This window comes from Beta vulgaris, chromosome 4, assembly GCF_026745355.1.
Source record: "Beta vulgaris subsp. vulgaris cultivar EL10 chromosome 4, EL10.2, whole genome shotgun sequence".
Lineage (NCBI taxonomy): Eukaryota > Viridiplantae > Streptophyta > Magnoliopsida > Caryophyllales > Amaranthaceae > Beta > Beta vulgaris.
Genome location: NC_079205.1, coordinates 3,359,010 through 3,381,361, shown reverse-complemented (window position 1 = coordinate 3,381,361; position 22,352 = coordinate 3,359,010). Strand labels below are relative to the sequence as shown.

The window sequence follows — 22,352 nt, the reverse complement described above, 5'->3', positions numbered from 1 at the left end:
GCAAGAGGGACTCATTGTGTAAACAGTGGGGGACTTAACTTAACTCAGCACCCAAAAACAGAAGGCAACCAAAAAACACAAGGCAACCAAAAACAGAAGTACATCATTAGCCATTTGTTCATCCTCAAACCTCCTATCCAAACCAACACCCATAGGCTTCCCAAAAATACATGCCAACCACATACATAAGGCAACCAAAAACAGCCAACCAAAATACACAATCCAACCAAAAACAGAAGCCTACCAAAATCAGAACCCAACCAACACTTTCATAGGCAACCAAAAACAGCCAACCAAAATATTCATAGACAACCAAATACACAATCCAACCAAAAAATATTCATACCCAACCAAATACACAAGGCAACCAAAAACAGCCAACCAAAATACAAAATCCAACCAAAAACAGAAGCCTACCAAAATCAGAACCCAACCACCACTTTCATAGGCAACCAAATACACAATCCAACCAAAAAATATTCATACCCAACCAAATACACAATCCAACCAAAAACAGAAGCCAACCAAAAACAGAAGCCAACCAACAGATTTATAGGCAACAAAATATATTCATAGGCAACCAAAATATATTCATAGTCAAAAAATAATAGCCACCAAATAACCCATATACAACCATATTAAAAGGCAACCAAATACACAATCCAACCAAAAACATAAGCCAACCAAAAACAGAACCCAACCAACAGATTTATAGGCAACCCCAAATCAGACCCCAAGCAACATATTTATAGGCATCCAAAAACACAATCCAACCAAAATAATATCATAGGCAACCAATAATAGGCAACAGCAAACCAATAGGAATTTCAGGGACTCAAATTAACTAAAAGGCAACGAAAAACAGAAGGCAATTAAAAGAGTTAGGATGATAGAACCTCAGGGAGTCAAAGTACTCTCCTTTCTCCTGATAAGGAAGCAATGAGTATCAGGATCAAGTTCTGATGAAGTGCAGGGACTCATTGGAATTTCAAGCTCACCCCCACCATCCTCAGCCTCCTCATCATCCAGCAGTTCTTCAACCACATCGAACACCTTAAAACCCCCATCAGACTCAACATACATAGCATAAACAGTGCCTTCATCGTCGTAGACGTTGAAGGACTTAGAACCACAACCCAAACACTGACATCTGTCCTTCCTCTTACACCCCACAATTTCCTTCTCCTTCTCCTTCCCCTTATCCTTCTCATTCTCCTTCACCTCTTGAACTTTACCATTTTTCCCAACAGTGTAAAAACACGGAGCCTTTAAAGCACAAACAATCTCATGGGTAGAACGGAGAATTTCCTTACCTTTTCCCCCATCCCCTTCTTCCTCAACCCTAGATCTAGGCCTCAACCTCTGTGAAATAGGTCTGGGGTCAAAGATCTTCTTAACTTGGGGACTCATTTTTTTAGGGTTGGAAGAAGAAGAAGGACGGAATTCCCTTGGTAACCCCGTAACCTGATAAAACTCATCAACCACCACACCCAAAGCCTTGAAGGCATAAGGGCGAAGCAAGTGCTTTGCATCTCCACTGTCATAGAGCCTCCTTGGCCAAGGAGACCCAGTCTGCAATGCAAGCATCAACTCGCGAATAGAGTCAGACTCATCAGCATCGTCAGTTTGGAACAAGGCGTCAACAAGGGGTTGGAGGTCAGGCACAAAATTCTTCGGCATTTTTCTAGGGTTTTTTTGAAGAACTTTTGAGGGGAGATTTGAAGAGAAATCGAAAGTTTCAAGAGAAGAATGGAGAAATCGAAAGTTTTAAGGGGATATTTGAAGAGGAAGTGAAGAAATCTAGAGAGAGAAAATGAAGTACAGTAGAGAGAGGAAGAGAAGATCAGAAGAGGAGAAATGAAAGTGGAGAGAGAGAAGATGAATTTCGTAGTTTTAGGGTTAGGGAATTGGAGTGGTTGGGGAAGAACTTTAATGGGGGGGATGAATCAGTTGGGGGAGGGGGTTGAATCTATTAAATTATCATGGGGAAGATGAAAAGGTAGTTGGGGGTTTTAATTTTGGTGGGAATGGTTAAAATCTGATTAGATTAGGTAGGGATTTAATAGGGTAGATTAAGAGTGTTTTAATTTTTAAATGGGTAGTTAGTAAGGGTAATATGGACATTTCACAAGGCAAAAGTTACTAAATAAGGAAATTTTAAAAAGTGTAACATCTATTTAAAATCATGCAATTTTAGGAAAGTGTAACATCTAAAAAAAACGGAGGAAGTATAATGGTTTTTGGTAACTTGGTAAGAGCATGGAATAGGTAACGGTTAGGAAATAATAAGAAGTTAATGTATGTGATTTCCAATATTTGAGAAAGACTTAAATGTGGTGAAACGTTAACATTCAAGCTATTTTCAAGATAATGGTTGTATTTTCCAATACAGGGATGAAAAAGGAAGATTGGTGGTTTGGCCGTTTCGTTGCTGATTGCTCATTTCCAACGACTTGTGTTCAAGGGAATATTTCTAAAATTCTAAGGGTTTCATATATCCAAAGCCAACGATTAGAGTTTTTTTAATTTCTTTTTGGTAAATTGTCAGTAATTAGCTTTTGAAAGCACTTTTCTGAAAAAAAATTACCTTATATCATGTTTTTCTTTTTGATAGTTTTGCAGAATTTTATTAATGAAAGGAGGATAGCAACGACTAATCCACCTTGGTTTACAAAAAGTGAGCTACATCAGTTTTCTAACTTTAAAAATAGAAGAGACTCAGCTATAGCCAAGCGATAAATTCTGCATCCCTAACAAGACCTTGTTTTGCAAGAGTGTCTGCTACTACAGTAGAAGCCCTCTCTTTGTGGATGATGGAGACATCAAGCCACTGCTTCATAGCATTTCTGATGAAATTGAGTTAAAAATTCAGGTTCCATGGACCCCTTCAAAGCTATTATATTTAGACCTGTTCTTTTCAACATAAAGCAATTGAAACTAAACTAAACTGAATTGAATTGATTGCAGTTGAAATGAATTGAACTGATTGCAACTGAATTGAACTAAACTGATTGCAACTAAAATAAATTAAATTATAATTAATAAAAATGATAATTGAAGCTGAACTGAATTGAACCGAATTGAACTCATTACAACTGAACTGAAAATAAACTGGGGAGAACAGACCCTTAGTTATTGAGGTGTTTGCAATTCAACTTAATAAGCTTACACATAATAATGTAGTTGTCGTCATGGAAGAAGATGAAGAGGAGATGCAACATTTTTCATCGGAGTTAAGGTGTCATGTGTTCTACCTCCTCTGCCCCATAACTTACCAAATAACAATGTGGGAACCCAATCCAATTACTCGGTTACTACAAGTGACATCTTTTGTTTCACTGGATATAGTATTGAGGAATGAGGATCACAAGGACGAAGCCACATTGGAGGGCTGGTAGGGGCCCCGACCCTTATAGCTTATCCCCATGGCCCATATATTTTTTTAAGTTAGGCCCTTGTAGAGATTTTGTTTATATATTAAATGAGATTTTTATAGAGTTGATAGAAACTATTGATTTGGTGGTTAATGACTAGTGAAATGTTTGAGTCATCAACATCAAAAACTCTACTACTCTCTCTTTGTAAGTTCCTGGCCTTCCCCCTGGAGGGTCAGTTCCCGGTTATTCCTAAATGAACCGAGCTGGATTAAACTGAACTGAAATTGTACCTAAAAAAATCAAAACATTAAGTTTTTCTTTATGTTTCTTGAAACCTAAAATCAAACACAACGGTTATTAGCATCCTGATTCCGTAAAAAATAATGACACTATAAGCCTACTAGGGATGGCAACGGGTCGGATCCGTATTTGACGACCAGACACGGATCCATCATGTCCAAATTTTTAGAATCCAAATCCTGAAAAAATGAATCTGGATCTACGGATCCAAGTTGGATCCAATATCCATTGCTATCCCTAAAGCCAACACTACACACTCACATTACTTTTTCTCTTCATAGACATCACCCGCCACCCTCTGTAATTCTCTTTCAGAATTCAATTAAGAAATTAAACATGGCATTGCTTTGCTGTTCTGGAGTCTTCATGTAAAATAAAATGATAAAAAAAGAGCAACTTTGATCATCTTAATTTACATTAACACTCTCCTGATCAGGGGACTTCAGAGTCTTCACGTAAAATTTCCACGCCTTCCCAAAGGTTAAGTGAAGTTGCTTTTTTTATTTTTATATAAGGAGAGTCTAAAGAACAAGACTTTAGAGTTTCATGTAAAATAAGATGATCAATGTTAGTCACACTAGTACATAAATTACCACCATTAAAAGGGAGTCGTTAATCATTACTGCTTTAACCTTTTCTTTAATGGTCTTGCTTCTTTTTTTTTTTTTGGTGTTTGCACCCGGTTCACCCTTCGAGCTACATCCGGATCGAGGCCAAGTTCGGGGTGGTTAGGTTCCATTCCTCTCCCAAGGGTGTTGCGGGGATTCGAACACGAGTCCGTCCTACCAAAGCCAGTCCCCATCACCACTGGGCCAACACTTACTTGGTTAATGGTCTTGCTTTAAGTCTTAATATAGTCTACTTTCTTTTAAGCCAGACGGATATTGTTACACATACCCCAACCCACTACTAATAAAGGATTAAAAAATATTAATTATGTTGAGTTGGATTCCATTACCACAATCCTCAACAAGTCTTTATTAATGGTGGGTAGACAAAGTTTTTTCCGTTCCAAACCCGTTTCCATAACCCTATAAACATAGTTTTTGTTAGAGGTGATCATGGGCCGGGTTCGGGCCGGGCCGCGGCCAAAAAAATTTGCCCATTGGTCGGGCCGGGCCTAAATTCGGGCCGAATTTTTGTGTCCAAAGCCCGCTATTTAGTGCCTAAATTAACGGGCTTTTGCGGGCCAAAACAGACCGGGCCAAAAAATAGACTAAAAAGTCGTTTTTGGCTTGTCCAAAGCCCGCCCAAAGACAAAAAAAATCCGACCAAGCCAGGCCAAGCCCGGCCCGGCTCTCAGGTCGAAAAATTCTACCCAAACCCCGGCCCGTTTGGGCCGGGCCAAAAATTCAGAATCCAATGCTTTTCCTGTAGTTCAATTCTCATTCATTGTTACTAGTTTAGAAGTCTGAAATTCAATCATCCATCTCTAGCTAGCCTTATGGAAACAAAACCTCCCAATACCAACACAGAAATCTCCCTAAACCCAAAGCAGTGGGCTGATCTTCCAAAGGACTTCCTCTTACCTTGATTTGAAGACGGATGTTCCTCGCCTCCAAGGGTCTGTACCTCTTGCAGATCCGCGGTCCCTCTCCATGAACTCCCAGTACATAAATATTATGTACAAGTCCCTAACAATCTCCCTTTCGACGAATGCAACCCCCCTAACCTTGATTCAAACAACAATCTCCTTGATGATCTGTTCCTCCTCGAAGCCAAATTCTAACTCTTTACTCCTTCAGCTGATGTGAGTGATTTTGATGGGTGGGTGGCCAGAGTAGGTGAAACTGGTACAAACAGACTGCAACTACTTGGCCACTTAGATCACTATCATTTTAAAATAGACCAAAAATATATCTACACAGAGCAGAACCACCTATTACCAGGGAAATCAATTTGTTAGACTGTCATGTTTTAGAACTTGCTACACTCTTATGTCTCGTGCACAGGTTAGATCACAACGTCGAGCACGTATCCAAGAAAGTTGTTGGCGAATGGGACTTTACTTCAAGTCAATCTTTCTCTGTGTTGGTTCAACTTAAGCCGAACATGTTTGTTGCTGAAAGTGATTTGCTGTTATTGAGATCAGGGGTTGAAGAATGGGTTAAACTTCCGTGCACTGTCTTCTTGGTACATGATATAGCATTAGTTTCACAACTTAATGTCTTTTATAATAATGGGGAGGTTGGGGAGCAAATTAGATGGTAAACACAAGTCTACCATCTAAATGGTGTGTACCATTCTATACGGCGTTGTTTTGCATTGTAATACAATAAACAAAACATCATCCTCGATGAACAAACTAAGTAACATAAAGATGGAAGTAGAACAAAAGAACAACATACAAAACTCAAATAACATTTGAATCACCAATGAACAACAACAAAAAATGAACATAAGAGAAAATATTTAATGAACAACTACTCAACCTAATGAACCAACAAAGAAAACACAATGAACACAAAAATATTTGCAATAAACAAACTAAGAAACATAAAGATAAAGGTCAATAAAGGAGAATAGTCAAGATCGATATTAATTGGAGAACAATTGATGTACATTAGTTTCACATATTCATCGGAGAGCAACGGATGTACGTTAGTTTTACGCATTTTAAGTTTTTTGGATTGTATTTTGGCCCGTGTCTACCATTCATCTACCAATTGGAGGTTGGGGTGATCAATCAAGGCAATTCCTCAATATCAAACCAGCTTATCAGTGGCCCAGATATCTTTAAAACAATCAAGCAATACAGTGTAAAAGCTGCCCATTGCGAATACACTTATCAAAGGGATTCATCTAAAGGGGTAATGCACAAAATAAAGATGACAAATTTATCAAACTTAACATCAATAAAAGGGTTTCCCGTATCACTAAATCCTCTAAATGACATCAAAACTAAACAAAATCCTTAAAATTGGCTAAAAAGTAAATAGATCTAATATGATAAACATAGTTCGTTCAACAGAATGAACACCCACAATTAGAACCTGAGTTTGGAGAAAAACCAACGATTCTTTCCAGTCTTAAATCTGTCCTCAAACCTTGTCTTAGTCTCCTTAGCAGCAGTAACTTTCTTATCTTTAGACTGAAGAACATCAGAAGAAACAACATCCTTGAGATCTACATCAAGAGTGTAACGAGTAGGCATGATGTGAGTGTAATTAACAACCTTAACAAAGCATTTAACCCTCGATTTCTTAGCCTGTTTCTTTGCTGAATCTTTGCGTATCACCTTTTTTGGGTATTTGTTGATTCCAGCAACAAGACAGTGTCCGTATGGTCTGTCCCGAGTTCCTTCATCGAAGTTGCGCACAATCACTGCCTTCCTACCTGCATAACGCCCTTGTAGCAAGATCACTGCTTTACCTGGTTTCATACACTTCACCATTTTTATGTTTGGGAGTAGACTTTTTTTCAGTTTTCTCTCTAATGGAGACGGCAGGGGAGAAATGGGGAGATAGATATAGATAGGTTTTGGGAAAGGAAGTACGCAGGGTTATTGAGTTGTTTAACTTCCTTGGACCTTGATACTTCTACGGCCCATTTGGTATTAGGTTAAAAGGTATTGGCCCTGTTTGGTAAATAGAGTTTAGAGTTTAGCTTTTAGAGTTTTAACTTTTTATTCAGCAGATTTGACAATTTTTTTTTATAAATGTATTTGGTGAAATTTAACTGATTACTAAAAGTTTATTGCCATTTGTTTGTGTAAAATGACATTTATAGACATTTTAATACATCTGTGTAGTATTATTATTAGGGGCAAAAAAGTCAATAAACATATTTCTACCTAATCCTCTAAAGAAAAAGCTCCTAATATGAGCTTTTTCATTTTGATAGTTTTCATTCCAAAACTCTCTCTAAAACTCTCTTTTACCAAACACCCTTTTTAGAGTTTTTGACTAGTCAAAACTCTAAAAGTGGTCCAAACCTCTCTTTTTGCTCCAAAACTCTAATTGCCAAACACCCCATAGTCTGTGTTTGGCAAATAGAGTTTAGAATATAACTGTTATATTTTCACTTTGTTATAATTTTGTTGTCATCTTTTTTTTGTTGTGATTAAGAATTGTGGGAGTTGGATTTTGATAAGGCATTAAGTCAGTCTATATTTTAAGTGGTCGTTTGATTTACAGGAAATCATATAGGCAATAGAAATTCCTATGATTTTTAGATTTGGGTAATTGTTTGGTTGACAGTAAGTGAAGAAATTGGGGGCAATGAAAATTTATGGAAATCTGAAATTTCTACAAAATGTAGGAATTTATTTACCTACCCTCCCCTAGCTTGGTCACTCATAATTCCTTCATAAATTCCTATGTATTACAACTTCCCTTATGACTGTCAAACAATTTAGCTCTACATAGTTAGGAAGTGATGATAAATCCGGCTTCGACTGGTGTTACTAATATGCTACAAATTATTAAATGTTTTATTTATATCAATTGGTACGATTCTTCTTTAGTATTTAATGTTGTTAATATTTTTTTTGGGCTTCACTAGAATCCTCATGGTAAGATAAAGGATCCTGCGAGATTGGAGTTTCTCACAGGTTAACCCATTGGTTTGGGTTTGCAGATGAACACTTTGAGAGTGGGAGGATAGTAAGGAGAATCGAATTCCTAACCCTGAGATTGGAAAGTTCTTTCCTTGCTTGTCATTGCCCGATGGGAAAGTGGAAATACTTTGGTCTTATTTAATGCATCCTCTAGAGAATTCTTAGTTATTTACTTGGTTGTTCGGTTAAGATTTGAGAATCAAAAGGTTTGAAGAGTAAAAGGCAAAGTTTCTACATATTCCTTACTTGAATTGCTTTCTTTCTAGCTCATACTTTAACCTAATTAGAAACTTTGGTAAAAGAATAGAAGCTAAATTAGAAATTGTCCAATCCTATTGATATATGTCCACATTTAAGATTTAACTTAATGTTTCACATCATAATTCTTGTTCTGATAAAATTGACCAATTACCCAAGTTGAGTTTTTTTCCCTATCTTTCCCACACAAAAAATAAGCTTGGAAACAAATAATTTGGGTTGAAAATGCTTCTTTACATAATGTATCCAGTAATATTTTCGGAAATTATTTTAATTTTGATCCTTTTGTTTAGAACTCCTTTGAGGAAGCTTCTAATGAAAGGCTTAAATCAGTTGAAACTTGGTAGAGGTCCTGTGGTTGCTCAAACATTATTAGCCACCTTGTTTGTGCTCTTTCTCTCAAGCTTGTATGGTCTCTTTGATGTTCATATGCGCTTAACTGATGCTGCTGCCATTAATCCGACCGAACAAGTTCTTATGGTTTATCACCTCCTTGAAGCTACTCTTCTTGGTAAGTATATTAGGAATTAATCATTGAAGTTATTTGAAAACCATTTTAAGGTGGGTATAAAAAGAAAAATAGAACGATGAAAAAATATTGTAAAATTTGTGAGAAATAACCTTTTATAATTCCTTATTTGCAAGAAACAATAATCTTTTAATTTTTTTTGGCATTTAACAACCTTAACTAAATTTCTTTTTTACGAGATCAAACCTGAAGGCTTTTTTCCGACCTTAATTCTCGTTTCCAGGCATTGATCAAGGTGTTTTCTAAGTGCAATCCTCGTACTTGAAGGTGTTTAATGCCTTAACCAATGCTTGTGATCGAAAATTGATGTCGAAAAATAGCCTTGAGGTCTTATCCCGCAAAACAAATTTTGTTTAAGGTTGTAAAAGGCCAAAAAAAATTAAAAAAGTTGTTTCTTGTAAAAAAGTGTTTATAAAAGATTGTTTCTTGCAAATTTTTATATATTTTCATGGCTTTAATTAGTTTGTCGTTATAGAATGTTTTTGAAAAAAAATAAGATCAACTAGTTTAGATTTGGATCTGCTTAGTTTAATTCGGAGATATATGAAAAACGAATTAGGTAAGTGAAGGAGCTTGTCAGTTTAAGCATAGATCTTGTTATTGATTAAGTAAACCTAGATTTTTTTTTGAAGGGAAGTAAACCTAGATTTTGTTATTAATCAACTAGTTTAGCTGGTAAAATCTTCTTTGTATATATGATCAAAATACAGTTTTATTTTGAATAGATAGAAATGACTAAAAGAATGTGTTAATTAGAATTCATGATCATATATCATTATCTAATTCAATTGTTTTTCTTACATTATTTTTTAAATAGGTATTTGCTTGTTCCTTGCTCTGATAATAGACAGACTACATTATTACATGAATGAGATTCGTCGGTTGAAGAATAAATTAGAAGATTACGAGTTCCACATCCAAAAAGGAGGAGCGCTGCGAAGTTAGTGCACCAATATACACAAGGTGGCGATGCAAGTTAACAACTTGAAAGCTTATATTACAGGAAGTATATTAATCATCATTGCTTTGGAGCTCTTGTAATTATTTGTATGTACAAAAGCGACATGTATGGAGATGTATTGCATTGTGATCATACCCTATCGAATAAATCAAATCACTAGATCAAGACAACAATTGATGTCAATTTGACATATAAAGTGTTGTATTAAAATTTGAATTGCAAATATTATTTTAATACATAACTACAATATGATATTTATGGAGCTAATAGCTAATAGCTGACAACTAATATTCCGCCAACAACTATATGTCTAGTACACTTAACGAGATCTAACTTTGCATGCCTATGATTTGTCTAAGAAACCAAGGACTACTTAGTAAGTTACTTTCTTAATCATATCTGAACATAAAATGTTGAGTTTAAGGTCATTATTAAGCTTAATCAATATTGTTACTTGAAGACTTTTCTAAAAGATTAAGCAAAATGCATGAATGTAAGCATCATCAAATTTTCGCGTTTGCATTTTGGCTTATGCATGATAGAATGTAATTATCAACAAATACAATATTGACTAAACCTATTTCAACTTGCAAAAAGAATTATTGAAGGAACCAAAGCAAGAAAGATACCCTTGGAAAAACAAAAAAAAAAAGCCTATATAGACCACTACTATTGAGAATTATTCTATCAAAGATAAGGAAAAATAATTGAAAAGACTAATGCATGATTTACCAAATGAGTTGATTCAGTTCTGAGTAAAACTAGACAAATCAGGGTTATTATCCTTGTCAATTTGCATCACATTCTCATTACCTTTTCCATTATTGTTAACATTACTATTAACATTATTAGTAAGGGACTCAAAATTGCCCTTAATTATTATTGAGGAAATGGCTGCTGCTAAGGCTGAAGCAAGAGTTGGGTCCGCAGCAAGGGCTGCTTTAGCAATACTTAGTGGGTCAATCAAAGGCAAGTTATGATTTTCTCTATTGAGCTCACTTGAACCATTAAAGTTGTTAGGGGATTGTCCCAATAATTGTTGCATAAGGCTCGCCAAGCCCGAACCATTTGTGTTTGCACATGGTATGTTACTATTGTTTCCTTGTGGTTGTGAGCCTTGTGGCCTAGTAAGGTCCAATGTAATAGTTGGAAATGGTGCTGATGCTGAGATTGTGGCTAGGCTTGGGAGGCCTGGGAGAGCCGTGGGTTGTGAGAACATGGGTGGGTTTAGAAGTCCGTCGATCGCGGTTGATGACTTGGAGCCAGCTATGAGCATTGAGGCGGCAGATGATGTAGTGCTGGCCATCGCTACAGCTGCGTTTGGCAAGGGATGGTTGTGATGTCCCTCGTAGGTTGTAATGAGAATGGTGCGGTCTTCAGCACATCTTTGTACCTATTGGAGTTACAATCATATGTTATAAGTAGTGTAAACATATTAGGATGAAAGTTGATGAATACCTTAAGCTAGACAATAAAAAGTTCTTGAGAAAACTATGAATATTGAAAGCATATAGTTTTACATTTTGCCTTGATAGAGCTGACTTATGTCTCGACTAGCTTTCAGAGCACGCGATGCGTGCGGCGATAATTTTTTCATTGTGATATTTCGTAATGTCAAGTAGTCAGTTTTATATGCACATAATACATGTAGCGACAAGTTATTTGTAATAGTTTAAGTTGATAGTTTTTTCAATAAAGAATATATTTTGTTCAACTTATTCGAAGTTATTTTCAGCAGAAATAAGTTTAGATAAGTTCTTGTTCTGACATTGTTATCCTCTATGTAATTGACTTATACAAATTGAAATTATATAAACCCATTAAAATGATCGTTTCTTTACTTGATTATAATGTTGTGGAAGTATAGTGCTGATTTTTTTATTTTTTTTTTGGCAATTTTTTCTTTTGATGGAAGATTTTGATATTCTTAAATGAATTTGTTATATTTGTTTTTTTGTAAATTTTTTTAGTCTTTCCTTCTCTTGAACCTAAAATTTTAGGTTATTCTAATTGTAGTTTTTAAAAATGACAAATATTTTGATTGATTGATTACCCATTTTATTTTAAAAATTTAAACAAAATTGATGTAATTAAAAAGTAAGGGTAATATAGTCATTTAATAGGCATCGTTACATATATATTAACCCAAGTATTAAATGACAACACCAAATCTTTTATTAAAGAGAAGAGAGTGGACGAGTGATCTTTAACACTCCACCTCAACGTTATCTCTCTCAGAGTTAGTCTAGAAGTCATGCTAAGTTGTTTACGAAACTTTTCAAGCTTTGGTCCTCCAAGACCTTCTGTGAATATATCAGCAACTTGGTCCTCCGTGTTCACTTGTTCAAGTTCAATCTCACCCCGTATAACCTTTTCTCGGACGAAAAGATAGTGTACCTCTACATGTTTTGTCCTTGCATGAAAAACAGATTCTCCGCTAAACGTATTGCAGCCTGATCGATTATCACAAGCTAACTTGATTCCCCGATCAATTGGTTGAAGCAGATCCTTCGCCAACCACACACATTCTTGTGTAGCCATAGTTGCCGCTTTGTATTTTGCTTCCGTACTTGATAGTGACACTGTTGGTTGTCTCTTGCTATACCAAGAGACTGCTCTAGAACCCAGATTAAACACATATCCACTAGTCCACCGACGAGTGTCGAGATCACCAGCATAGTCAGCATCACAGTATCCGATAACTTCAAAACTCTTTATCATTGTGGTACATGATTCCATAGTCAATGATCCCTTTTACGTACCTCAATATCCGTCGTACTGCCTCTAGGAGACATGTCTTCGGTTTTCGCATGAACAGACTAATCACACTCATTGCATATGCAATATCAAGTATGGTTAACGTGAGATAGATAAGACTTCCCACCAATTGTCTGTACATGGTCACATCTTCTAGATCTTTGCCTTCAACTAAACATAACCCTGCATTAACGTCCATCTGCCAGAGCTTTCAAGAAATAACTCCAAAGGTTCCTTCGATTTAAAATTTGAATCTTCATATGGAAGTTGGTGTGCTTTACCAAATTGACATCCAGCGCAAACTATATCTTCCTTGACATCTAGTTGATGAAGACCATTGGGCATCGACTTCTTCATCATGACCTTGAGTTTGTTGTAGCTCACGTGACCCAAGCGTGCATACCATATATCAATTGTCTCATTTTCCTCGCCTTGTCTACATATGCCATTTTAGTAGACATCACGTAGACTGATTTAAGACGTCGTCCCTTTAAGATAGGAGAAGAATTTCCTTCCATCGTCTTGTACACCTTCACGTCACGAGAACTGAAAACAACATGGTTTGCGAATGCTGTCAGTTGTGAAACTAACAACATATTCTTTGTCATACTAGGAATATAGTAGACATTATCCAACTGAACTTGCTTGTTGCTAAATCGTGGAATCACCACTGCCTTGCCAATATGGGTTATTGGCAATTCTGAGTTGTTTGCTATTATTACAACTCGACCACGATTATACTCGGACATGCTAAGAAATTTCTCTTTGTGTCCAGTCATGTGATTGGAGCAACTAGAATCGATGATCCAATCATCTTTGTATTTGATCATCTTGTCGTTGACTACGACAAGTGCAACTTCCTCTAGCGTCGTGCTGCTGGGTAACACTACCTCCATGTCGAAGATATGTTCCTCTTCAACTACGTAGGATGCTTGTGCATCCTACTCGACTTCACTTCGGCTTTCATGCTCCACCAAAGTTGCAACATTCACGTCTACTGGTTTGGACCAACAGTGTCGAGTGTAGTGCCCCTTCTTCTTGCAGTTATAACACACGACATCTCGCCGTATTTGATTTTTCCCTTCCTTCTCGTCTTGTTGTCGATCTTGTCGAGCTCCCCCTCGATGGAACCCTCCTCTACGTTGTCCTTTCTAATCCCCCTGACAGTCTGTTTGATTTGCCAGGTTAATTACTCGACTCGCATGTCTTATCACCTCTCTTATTTGACTTCTTGTTGCCAAAAAGAGTTTTCTCTTCATTCTTGACGGAAACTCCAGACATATGATTTTCTAGAGCTTCCTGGTTGACTAACACATTTTTGAACTCCATTAGAGATGGTTGTGTAGCCCAACCTCGGATCGCCGTGACTATCCAGGCTTTAAGCCGCGGACAATAATCCTGCGCATCCTTGTCTCTATGATGAGATTTTCTGGATCTAACTTTGTGATTTGCTCATATAAAGTTTTAATAACTATGGTGAAGTACTGGTTGACCGTCATGTTGTTCTGCTGGATCGACACAACTCATTCTCGAGAAGCTAAAGTTGAGCACCATTCTTCTTAGAGAACAAAGCTGCAAGGGTGTCCCACGCCTCCTTGATGTGGTATAGCAACTCGTCCTCGACGGTTGCTGCTAGCACGTACATGGCTCTTCCGGCCCTAATCTTCTACTTCTTTAACTCTTCTGGATCGGTTGGTATTGTAACTTCACTACCACCGACTATAGCCCATATATCTTATCCTAACAAATAGAATTGCATATGTGTGCTCCACGTACTGTAATTTCCATTGTTGAGTTTCTTGATATTAGTAGATGAATTAGCAATATCCGTCATTTGTGGCTTGGTGTTGTCCGCCAATACATAAGTAAGCTTGGTCCTCGACCAACAAGCTTCACAGTCCAGGACTGTGCACTAATTAAAAATCACCTCGCAATACAGTCCCCGACCGTCTAGATAGCCAAAAATATTTTTTACTATACCTCTCCAATATATCGATCCGCGACCGATAATTTTGCCAAAAATGGTCCCGTAAAATTTACCGAAACGTATGGCTCTGATACCATTGTAAGATATTTTGGGGTAATTTATGTGAAAAGATTAAACAATATAAGAGATTATAAAAATAGTAGCTCACATATAATAAAAAAGCAACTTACTTAAGCTAGTACATGAAACTCTTACACACTCTTTCAAACTCTTTTATTTTGCTCTCTTTTGGAGTTTGGCACAACTCACATTGGTTTGCTGCACACTTTGCAACCAATGCACTGCATCTATTTATACTACTACACCATACTATTCATATTACAACTTTCACATTAAAATTGATATTTGTTAAACTTTCCAACTACAACATGTAGGGTGGGGGTAATAGGTTGCTTGTAAAAATTCACCCAAGCATTAAATAGCAGCACCAGATCTCTTACCAAAGAGAAGAGAGTGGACGGTGGTGTGTAACACAAAGCTCGTGAACAGGTCGGTTGTACTTTCATATAGAAAAATAATATATATTTATATACATACACATAAATATAGTAATCTAGATATTATACAATAATTATTTAATAGATTCATTGTTAAAAGAAAACCTATAAATCTCAAATATTTAAAAGGAAAAACAAAGAGAACATGTAAAACTAGGGGTGATAAAGAGTCGAGCCTGTTCGTAGATAGTTTGAGCTCGGCTCTTTAAATTTGATCAAAGCTAGGCTCGACAAAGTTCGGCTCGAACTCGAATAAACTTAAACGAACACTAGCCAAACATACCACAATTATTCGGGCTCGACTCGATCGATAAGCATCCCTAATTTGAAGAAAGAGACAGAGGGATTATTAGCGTACCTGTTTGCGAACGGGACAAGAACTTCCCATGGTGCAACGATAATAAGCTCGTGGACATGGGTTTCCTTTTGCCATTTTCTGCCCGTACTTCCTCCATTGGCATCCATCACTTATCTGCATATTCATCAATATTCCTATGTAGGTCATCTTTTTAGAAGTGTACAAGTTTACATATTGCAAAATAAACGATTGATCACTAATTAATCATATGAAATAAAGATGAAAGATAAAGTTGCACTAAAAGTGTTTTGGTCGAAAGGAAAGTATTGTCCAGAAAAACTATTTTCCTCACCTTCTTCTATTTGGTATGAATAGATTAATGAAGGAATAATACATACAGATTGAAGTTCATTTTTTAAGGGCGGAAAATTAGTTTACCTAGCGAGGCAAAGGAAGCCACACTTTCCCCACTTATGAAACAATAACACAACACTATCAAAGGAAAATGGCTTCAAAAGAATGTTATTTTTCTTGCAACTAAACAAAGGAAAATCAATCTAGAATTGAGTTTCCTCGGAAAAATGATTTTCATTATGAAAAAGCACTTTTCGTTGAAATATTTTCATCTAACCATACATACCCTAATTTCTAATGCATAAGTCGTTAGAGTAAATTTAGTATTTAGTTTTCATACCATTAGTGTGAACTAGGTTTATATCTGGTTCAATCTTTTTCTTCAATGTGATTTGAAACTTATTATAGGGATTTCTAATATGATGTCGAGGAGGAAAACAATGTGGCAACTAGCTAGTAGTATGTAGTGACAAATAACTACGTACATGACTAAATTAGTAACTTAGCATAAATACGCTGAATGTTAAATTTAGAAACAATACGAAACGGGCCTGGGTGACCCGAACAAGGAGGAGGAGAGATTTGGTCCACTTTATAAGCCCAAAGGATGTTCCATACTAAAACCAATTGGTGATAGTAGGAGTAAATCATCTACCTTATAAAGTGAAAACCTCTCCTCTTTCTCCAATGTGGAACACTCATAAGTGGCTTTTCAATGGGTTTCAACACTGAACTTATAGCTAGAGGTTTTCATGGGGTTTAGACAATACCATATTTGCTTCTGATCGAGCTCGAACCGACACACGAGCTCTTCTCATGGTTACTTCATGAGCCTCCTCAGCCTCTACGGTTGCAGCAGGCGCCATACCAACTCTTTGCATGTTAGTTGATATTGAACTCTTGCCTATATTTGCACCGTCTTCTCTTTGATCATGGCTTCTATTTGACTGTTCATCATCTCTATAATTATCAATAATATCACCAAAATTAGGATTGGACCTTCTTTGATCATTTGTATCAATGTTAAGATTAGCTTGCCTTGGTCCCAAGAATTGTCCCATTTGCTGTTTTGTTCTTTCATTTATTGTCTCATCATCATTTTGTGTCTGAACTCATATGCACATGCAAGTGCACAAAAATCAGTATTAGGTAGATAATGTTGTAAAATAGGGTACAGCAGTATCTAGAGAATCTGTGCCATAAATTGATATATCTACCAAAAAGAACATAATCATAATTTGTTTGAACATGAATTTGACAATATATTCCATAACAAATGATATTTTTGTATGATTAATTTCTACCTTTTTATACTCATCATCTTTGAATACATGGAAACATTAGAACAGTAAGAAATTCTCTCTAGTAATTAGACGACATTTTAATTACTAGAAAGGATCCCAATTCATTTATACAACTCAGTGCAAAAAGTAAATTGGTAATGTTTAAGCTAACTATATTAATAAAAGGTCAAAAGAAACGGACCGAGAAATTCGATTCTTTTAACTCTCAAAAACTTTAAACTGAAAAAGACGTGGTAGCTCAGTGGAGTACCACCCTGAATTCTAGGGCATTGCTCAGGATTCGAATCCTCATCTCAACAATATGTAGGACATTTTGTTTAGCCTTGTACTTAGCCTCTGAGCTGGTGTGCCCTATAGGCTAGTAGCCTAACCGAGGTTGGTCTTCAGACCAATTATCTCCTAATAAAAAAAGGATTTTTTAACCAGGTCCCCCCGTGATAATTCCAAATTCATGGGGTACCCCTACTTTTTTCTAATGCACCAGGTACCCTTACTTTGGGGGTAAAATGTATGAAATACCCTGAATGACTAATTGTGTCAAGTTTCCGTTAGTCATTAGAGTTAGTTAACCCCTCTAATCCTAACTAAACCCTAATCTCTAACCCTACCATCACCTCTAATCCTATCCTAACCCTATAACTTCAAACCCTAACCCCACCACCACCACCTCCCCCTCCCACCCTCCCTCCCTCCCTGCAGTAACCCTCCTCCCCCGTTGATTTCCTTAACCCACCCCCAACCCCAGCAGCAGCAGCCCCTCTCCCCTGGCAGCAACCCCACGCCACCATTGCGCCTCACCTTCTCTCACACTCCTGTCGCACCAGATTGCCACCACTGCGCCTCACCTCCTCTCACACTCTCGACGCACCAGACCGCTATCACTACGCCGTCGAGCCCCTGTCATTTTCGAAAATAATTTTCGAAATCAAAGATATCAATGATGAAGGAGGATAGAGAGAGAGAGATTAAGAACAACATCGACGGGGCTGAGGGTGGGGAGGGGGGAATTCGACAGGGGGTGGGGTAGGGTGGGGTGGGGAGGGGGAATTCGACAGGGGGTGGGGGTAGGGTGGGGTGGGGAATTCGACAGGGGGTGGGGGTAGGGTGGGGTGGGGGGAATTCGACAGGGGGTGGGGGTAGGGGTAAGGGTGGGGTGGGGAGGGGTAATTCGACGGGGGTGGGGGCTGCGTGTATGGGGGAGGGGTGGGGGAAGGTGGTGGTTGGGTGGTTAAGGTTGGGGTTAGGTGTTAAGGTGTTAGGATTAGGGCTTAAGGGTTCGAGTTAGGGTTAGAAAGTTAATTAGAATTATAAGGTTAATTACTAATGGAAACTTAACATCGTTAGTCATTAAGGGCATTTTTGTGAATTTTATTGAAATAGTAAGGGTACCTGGTGCATTAAAAAAAATTAGGGGTACCCCATGAATTTTGAAAAACCATAGGGTACCTGGTGAAAAAATCGAAAAAAGAAAAAGAAACTAGAACTACCTCCGTTGTCGGGTGGACTTTTCTGGATTTGTTTTGATCAAGTTGATGCTGTCTAACTGTTGATATTTGCATTTGTAGGGCTTGGTAGCTGTTGGTCACTTGATTAAGTAAAGTCTTCAATCTTTGATTCTCGACGTTCTTTCGAACTATCTCCTCCCTTAGAACTACCAACTGCATCCACATACATATACTTCTAATTGATACTAATCGAATACAAAAGATTTTGATTTAGTTTCGCTGTATTTTAAGGAACAACAAGAAACGATGAGCCAAAACACCTCTAGCTAGTTTAGACCAATTTATAATTTTAATGGATTGACATAAAGAAGCACGAAAATCCCTGATTGTGATACGTTTGTGTTCATGAAATCCCACTCGTATCCGTGCTTAGGGTTGTTCAGAGTGCAGTCTCGACCGCACCAAACCGCAACCTAAACCGTTTTTTCGCGGTTTGGGTTGGTTTGCGGTTTTGAAATTGCGAGTTGGGTTACGATTTCTAGCAAATTGCGGTTTTCGGTTTGGTTGGGTTGTAATTTTTGTAAATCGAAACCGCACCATAAATCGTAATTTTATAAGATTTTTTTTTATTTAAATACACTTGACAAGGTGGCATAAAAGTATATAACTGAAAAAAGAAGTTTGAGGTAAAGAACTTGGACACTTTTGTTTATTATTATTTATGTTTAATTATAAAGTCAACTTCATATTTATTTGGACTCTTTATATTAATTAACAATTTTTTTCACTCTTAGATTACAAAATTAATGTCGCGGAGAAAAAAAAATGGTTAAACCGCACCAAACCGTTTGCGCGGTTCGGTCTAGGTTGGTTTGGGCAAAAGTGTGGTGCGATTTAAGTTAAAAAAATGTCAAACCGTATATTTGCGATTTGGGTCGGGTTACGTACATCCCAAACCGCAACAACCCAAATTGCGAACACCCCTATGACCGTGCTAGCTAATGAAGCCCGAAAATAGCTAGGATGAGATTTCTATTGTCCAAATATTCCAATCTTCCAAATTTCACATGCTACATGTTATAAGTGTTAACTAGTTATTAGGCCCGAGCTATGCCCCGGTAAGAAAATTTTCGTTTATGAATATTGCACTTTGATATGATAGCACTAAATACTACTTGGTCTACTGGTTAAAACTTTAGTACATGAACTTGAGGTCATGGGATCAAAACCTATACTATGCAATTTCTAATTTTTTTTTATTGTACATGGATTACATGATATAAAACTCCCTAGGGAGAGCGCCACATGACACCGTTTCCAGTTTACGCACGCCTTTTAAGTTTTAATAGTATAGATAGTTTACCTCATCCTTGTTATTTTGATTATCATCATGAATTTCCAACACTTCAACTTCATCATCCACGATTGGTTTTTCGACAAAATCGATAGTTCTAGACACTTGAAGCTTCAACCCTGTCTATTTTACAATAAATGAGAAACAAATTAGCAACATATATCATATAACAACACTTAAAATCGTTTAAAACCATCCCAATTAGTTTCGAGTAACATACATCGATTTGTAGTTTAAGACCATCATCGTTACCATCTTCACCATAACCATCTTGGACACCACTATTGTTAATAGTATGATCATCTTCTTCTGAGAATCCTCTTGAACAAGTAGAGCCATGAAAAAAATCCACCTCTTTAAAACTATGTTTTTCATGTTCATTTTCATGATCATCCCTTCTCATAAAAGTATGACTTCTATGATAATCCATATAATCCTTTCAATTCTAAGCTCAAATGATTACTTAAGACTAAGATTAATGTGAGAAAATAAGTGAGACAGTCAAATGAAAAGATTATGTAGCATGTGATATGATAAGATATGATACGATATGATATGATATATAAATGAAGAAGAGGTGAAGACAAGGGTGGAAAATACAGAAAAGCAAAGGGTAGAAGTCTAAAGAATTAAGAAACTAATAAAGTCATGGAAGAAATTGAGATGGTGCATATTATTATTATGTTGAATTAATCATGCTGGTAATTAAGAGATGTTTAAGAAAAAAATGGGAGTAGGACTCGGCATTAAAAAAGATCCAAAGTAAAGACCAAAGAAACGACTAAATTGCACTATAATTAATTGTATATAGTTTACATAATGTTTTTTAATAATCAAAATTTCTTAATATTTAATTAGTTCATGAGGTAAGGGGGTACGTCAAAGGCATAGGTGTCTACGTAATACTAGCAATTAGCAACATTAAGAGAGAGAAAGAGTCAAAATATGGGGGTGAGATGAGATCAGATCTCCAAGAAGCATGTAATTAGGTATGGGATTACATGGAGAGAAAAGCTTGTTTTTCGTTGCAAAACGGTTTTGTTTTGGGGAGTGTGTAGGAGAAAGTCATCTTGATTGACTAGGGTTTCTATTTTTGGGAGTGTGTAGGAGTATTAATAATAGTCAGTTATAGATGTCAATATATATATAGAACCTAATCGTTAACTTGACATATCTAAACCATGCTACAAAAGTTTCATATTGTCCTCACTTGTCATCAAAGAAAATTTTGGTGATTATATTCACACTTGATTCTTATTTATTTCATGATATTTCTTCCATGACTTTATTATAACAATAACATTGTATTTCATATATAACAATAACATTATACCCTTAATGACTAACAGCCTTAGCCACCATTAGTTTTAATGCTAATTATTCCTAATTAACCTATCTTAACCCTAACTTCTAACCCTAACCACTAACCCACCACCCCTGCCCCTCCCCCAGCCAGCAGCATCCCCCCTCGCTCCCCCAGCCCAGCAACATCCCCCTCCCCAACCCTACGCATCCCTCCATTCCACACCCCCCGCAGCCGCCCTCCCCCAACCCTTTGCAGCCCCCGACCCCCAGTTGAGTTTCGCAACCCCTCCCCCAAGTCGGGTTTTGCAGCCCCTCCCCCCACCCCAGTCGAGTTTCGCAGCCCCTCCCTCCACCCCCGTCGCGTTTCACAAACCCTCCCCCCCACCCCCGTCGAGTTTCGCTCCCCTCCCCCACCCCCGTTGATTTTAATTCGCTCCCCACCCCCTGTCGATTTTCGATTTTCTAGGCTCGAAACTTGATGAGGGTGGGAGTGGGGATCGAAACTCAACAGGGGTGGGGAGAAAGGGCTGCGAAGGGGTGGGGGGGGGGCTACGGGGGTGGGGTTGGGGGTGCTGCGAGGGTGGTGGCGTGGTGGGAGGGTGGTGGCGTGGTAGGAGGGTGGAGGAGTAAGTGGTGGAAGGATGGGTTAGGGTTAGGGTTAGGGTTAGAGGTAGGAGTTAGGATTAGGGATTAATTAGGACTAAAAAAAAGAAAATTAGTGTTAATGACTAACGGTGGTTAATGTCGTTAGTCATTAAGGGTATTTGAGTGTATTTACATAAAACTGAGGGGTATCATGTGAATTTTGAAAACATGGGGGTACATGATGAATTTTTTGAAAATTCGGAAATACTTGGTGAAAAAACCGTTTAAAATATATATAATATGAAATATTGCAAGTGTAACAACTTATAGGAGTGATTATCATTATCGTTGGCCTACCAAATTATTTATTGGGTGGCTAGTCAAAATCTTATTACTTGGATGGCCTAGTAAACTTTTTTGTGGATGTTAATCGAATATGTTGGTTAAAATTTAACAAATTTTCATAAGTAGTTACTCCCGTCG

The 22,352-nt window shown here is 37.4% G+C and overlaps 3 protein-coding genes across 3 annotated transcripts; 1 reads left to right on the top strand and 2 right to left on the bottom strand.

Moving 5' to 3' along the window:
• Positions 1-6,513: 6,513 nt before the first annotated feature.
• LOC104883382 (60S ribosomal protein L27-1) lies at positions 6,514-7,185 on the bottom strand. Its single transcript, XM_010667899.4, has one exon. The coding sequence runs from the start codon at positions 7,069-7,071 to the stop codon at positions 6,664-6,666; it is 408 nt and encodes a 135-aa protein (XP_010666201.1). The 5' UTR covers positions 7,072-7,185; the 3' UTR covers positions 6,514-6,663.
• A 1,363-nt stretch (positions 7,186-8,548) lies between these two features.
• On the top strand, positions 8,549-10,233 carry LOC104883381 (uncharacterized). The gene is made up of 2 exons (XM_010667898.4): positions 8,549-9,004; positions 9,840-10,233. The coding sequence occupies exons 1-2, from the start codon at positions 8,719-8,721 to the stop codon at positions 9,965-9,967; spliced, it is 414 nt and encodes a 137-aa protein (XP_010666200.1). The 5' UTR covers positions 8,549-8,718; the 3' UTR covers positions 9,968-10,233.
• A 381-nt stretch (positions 10,234-10,614) lies between these two features.
• On the bottom strand, positions 10,615-20,727 carry LOC104883380 (WRKY transcription factor 42). Its single transcript, XM_010667896.4, has 6 exons — positions 20,200-20,727; positions 19,989-20,102; positions 18,668-18,838; positions 16,647-16,982; positions 15,583-15,696; positions 10,615-11,376 (listed from the first exon to the last, which is right to left on the bottom strand). Exons 1-6 carry the CDS (start codon positions 20,407-20,409, stop codon positions 10,729-10,731), a joined length of 1,593 nt encoding a protein of 530 aa, XP_010666198.1. The 5' UTR covers positions 20,410-20,727; the 3' UTR covers positions 10,615-10,728.
• Positions 20,728-22,352: the final 1,625 nt, after the last annotated feature.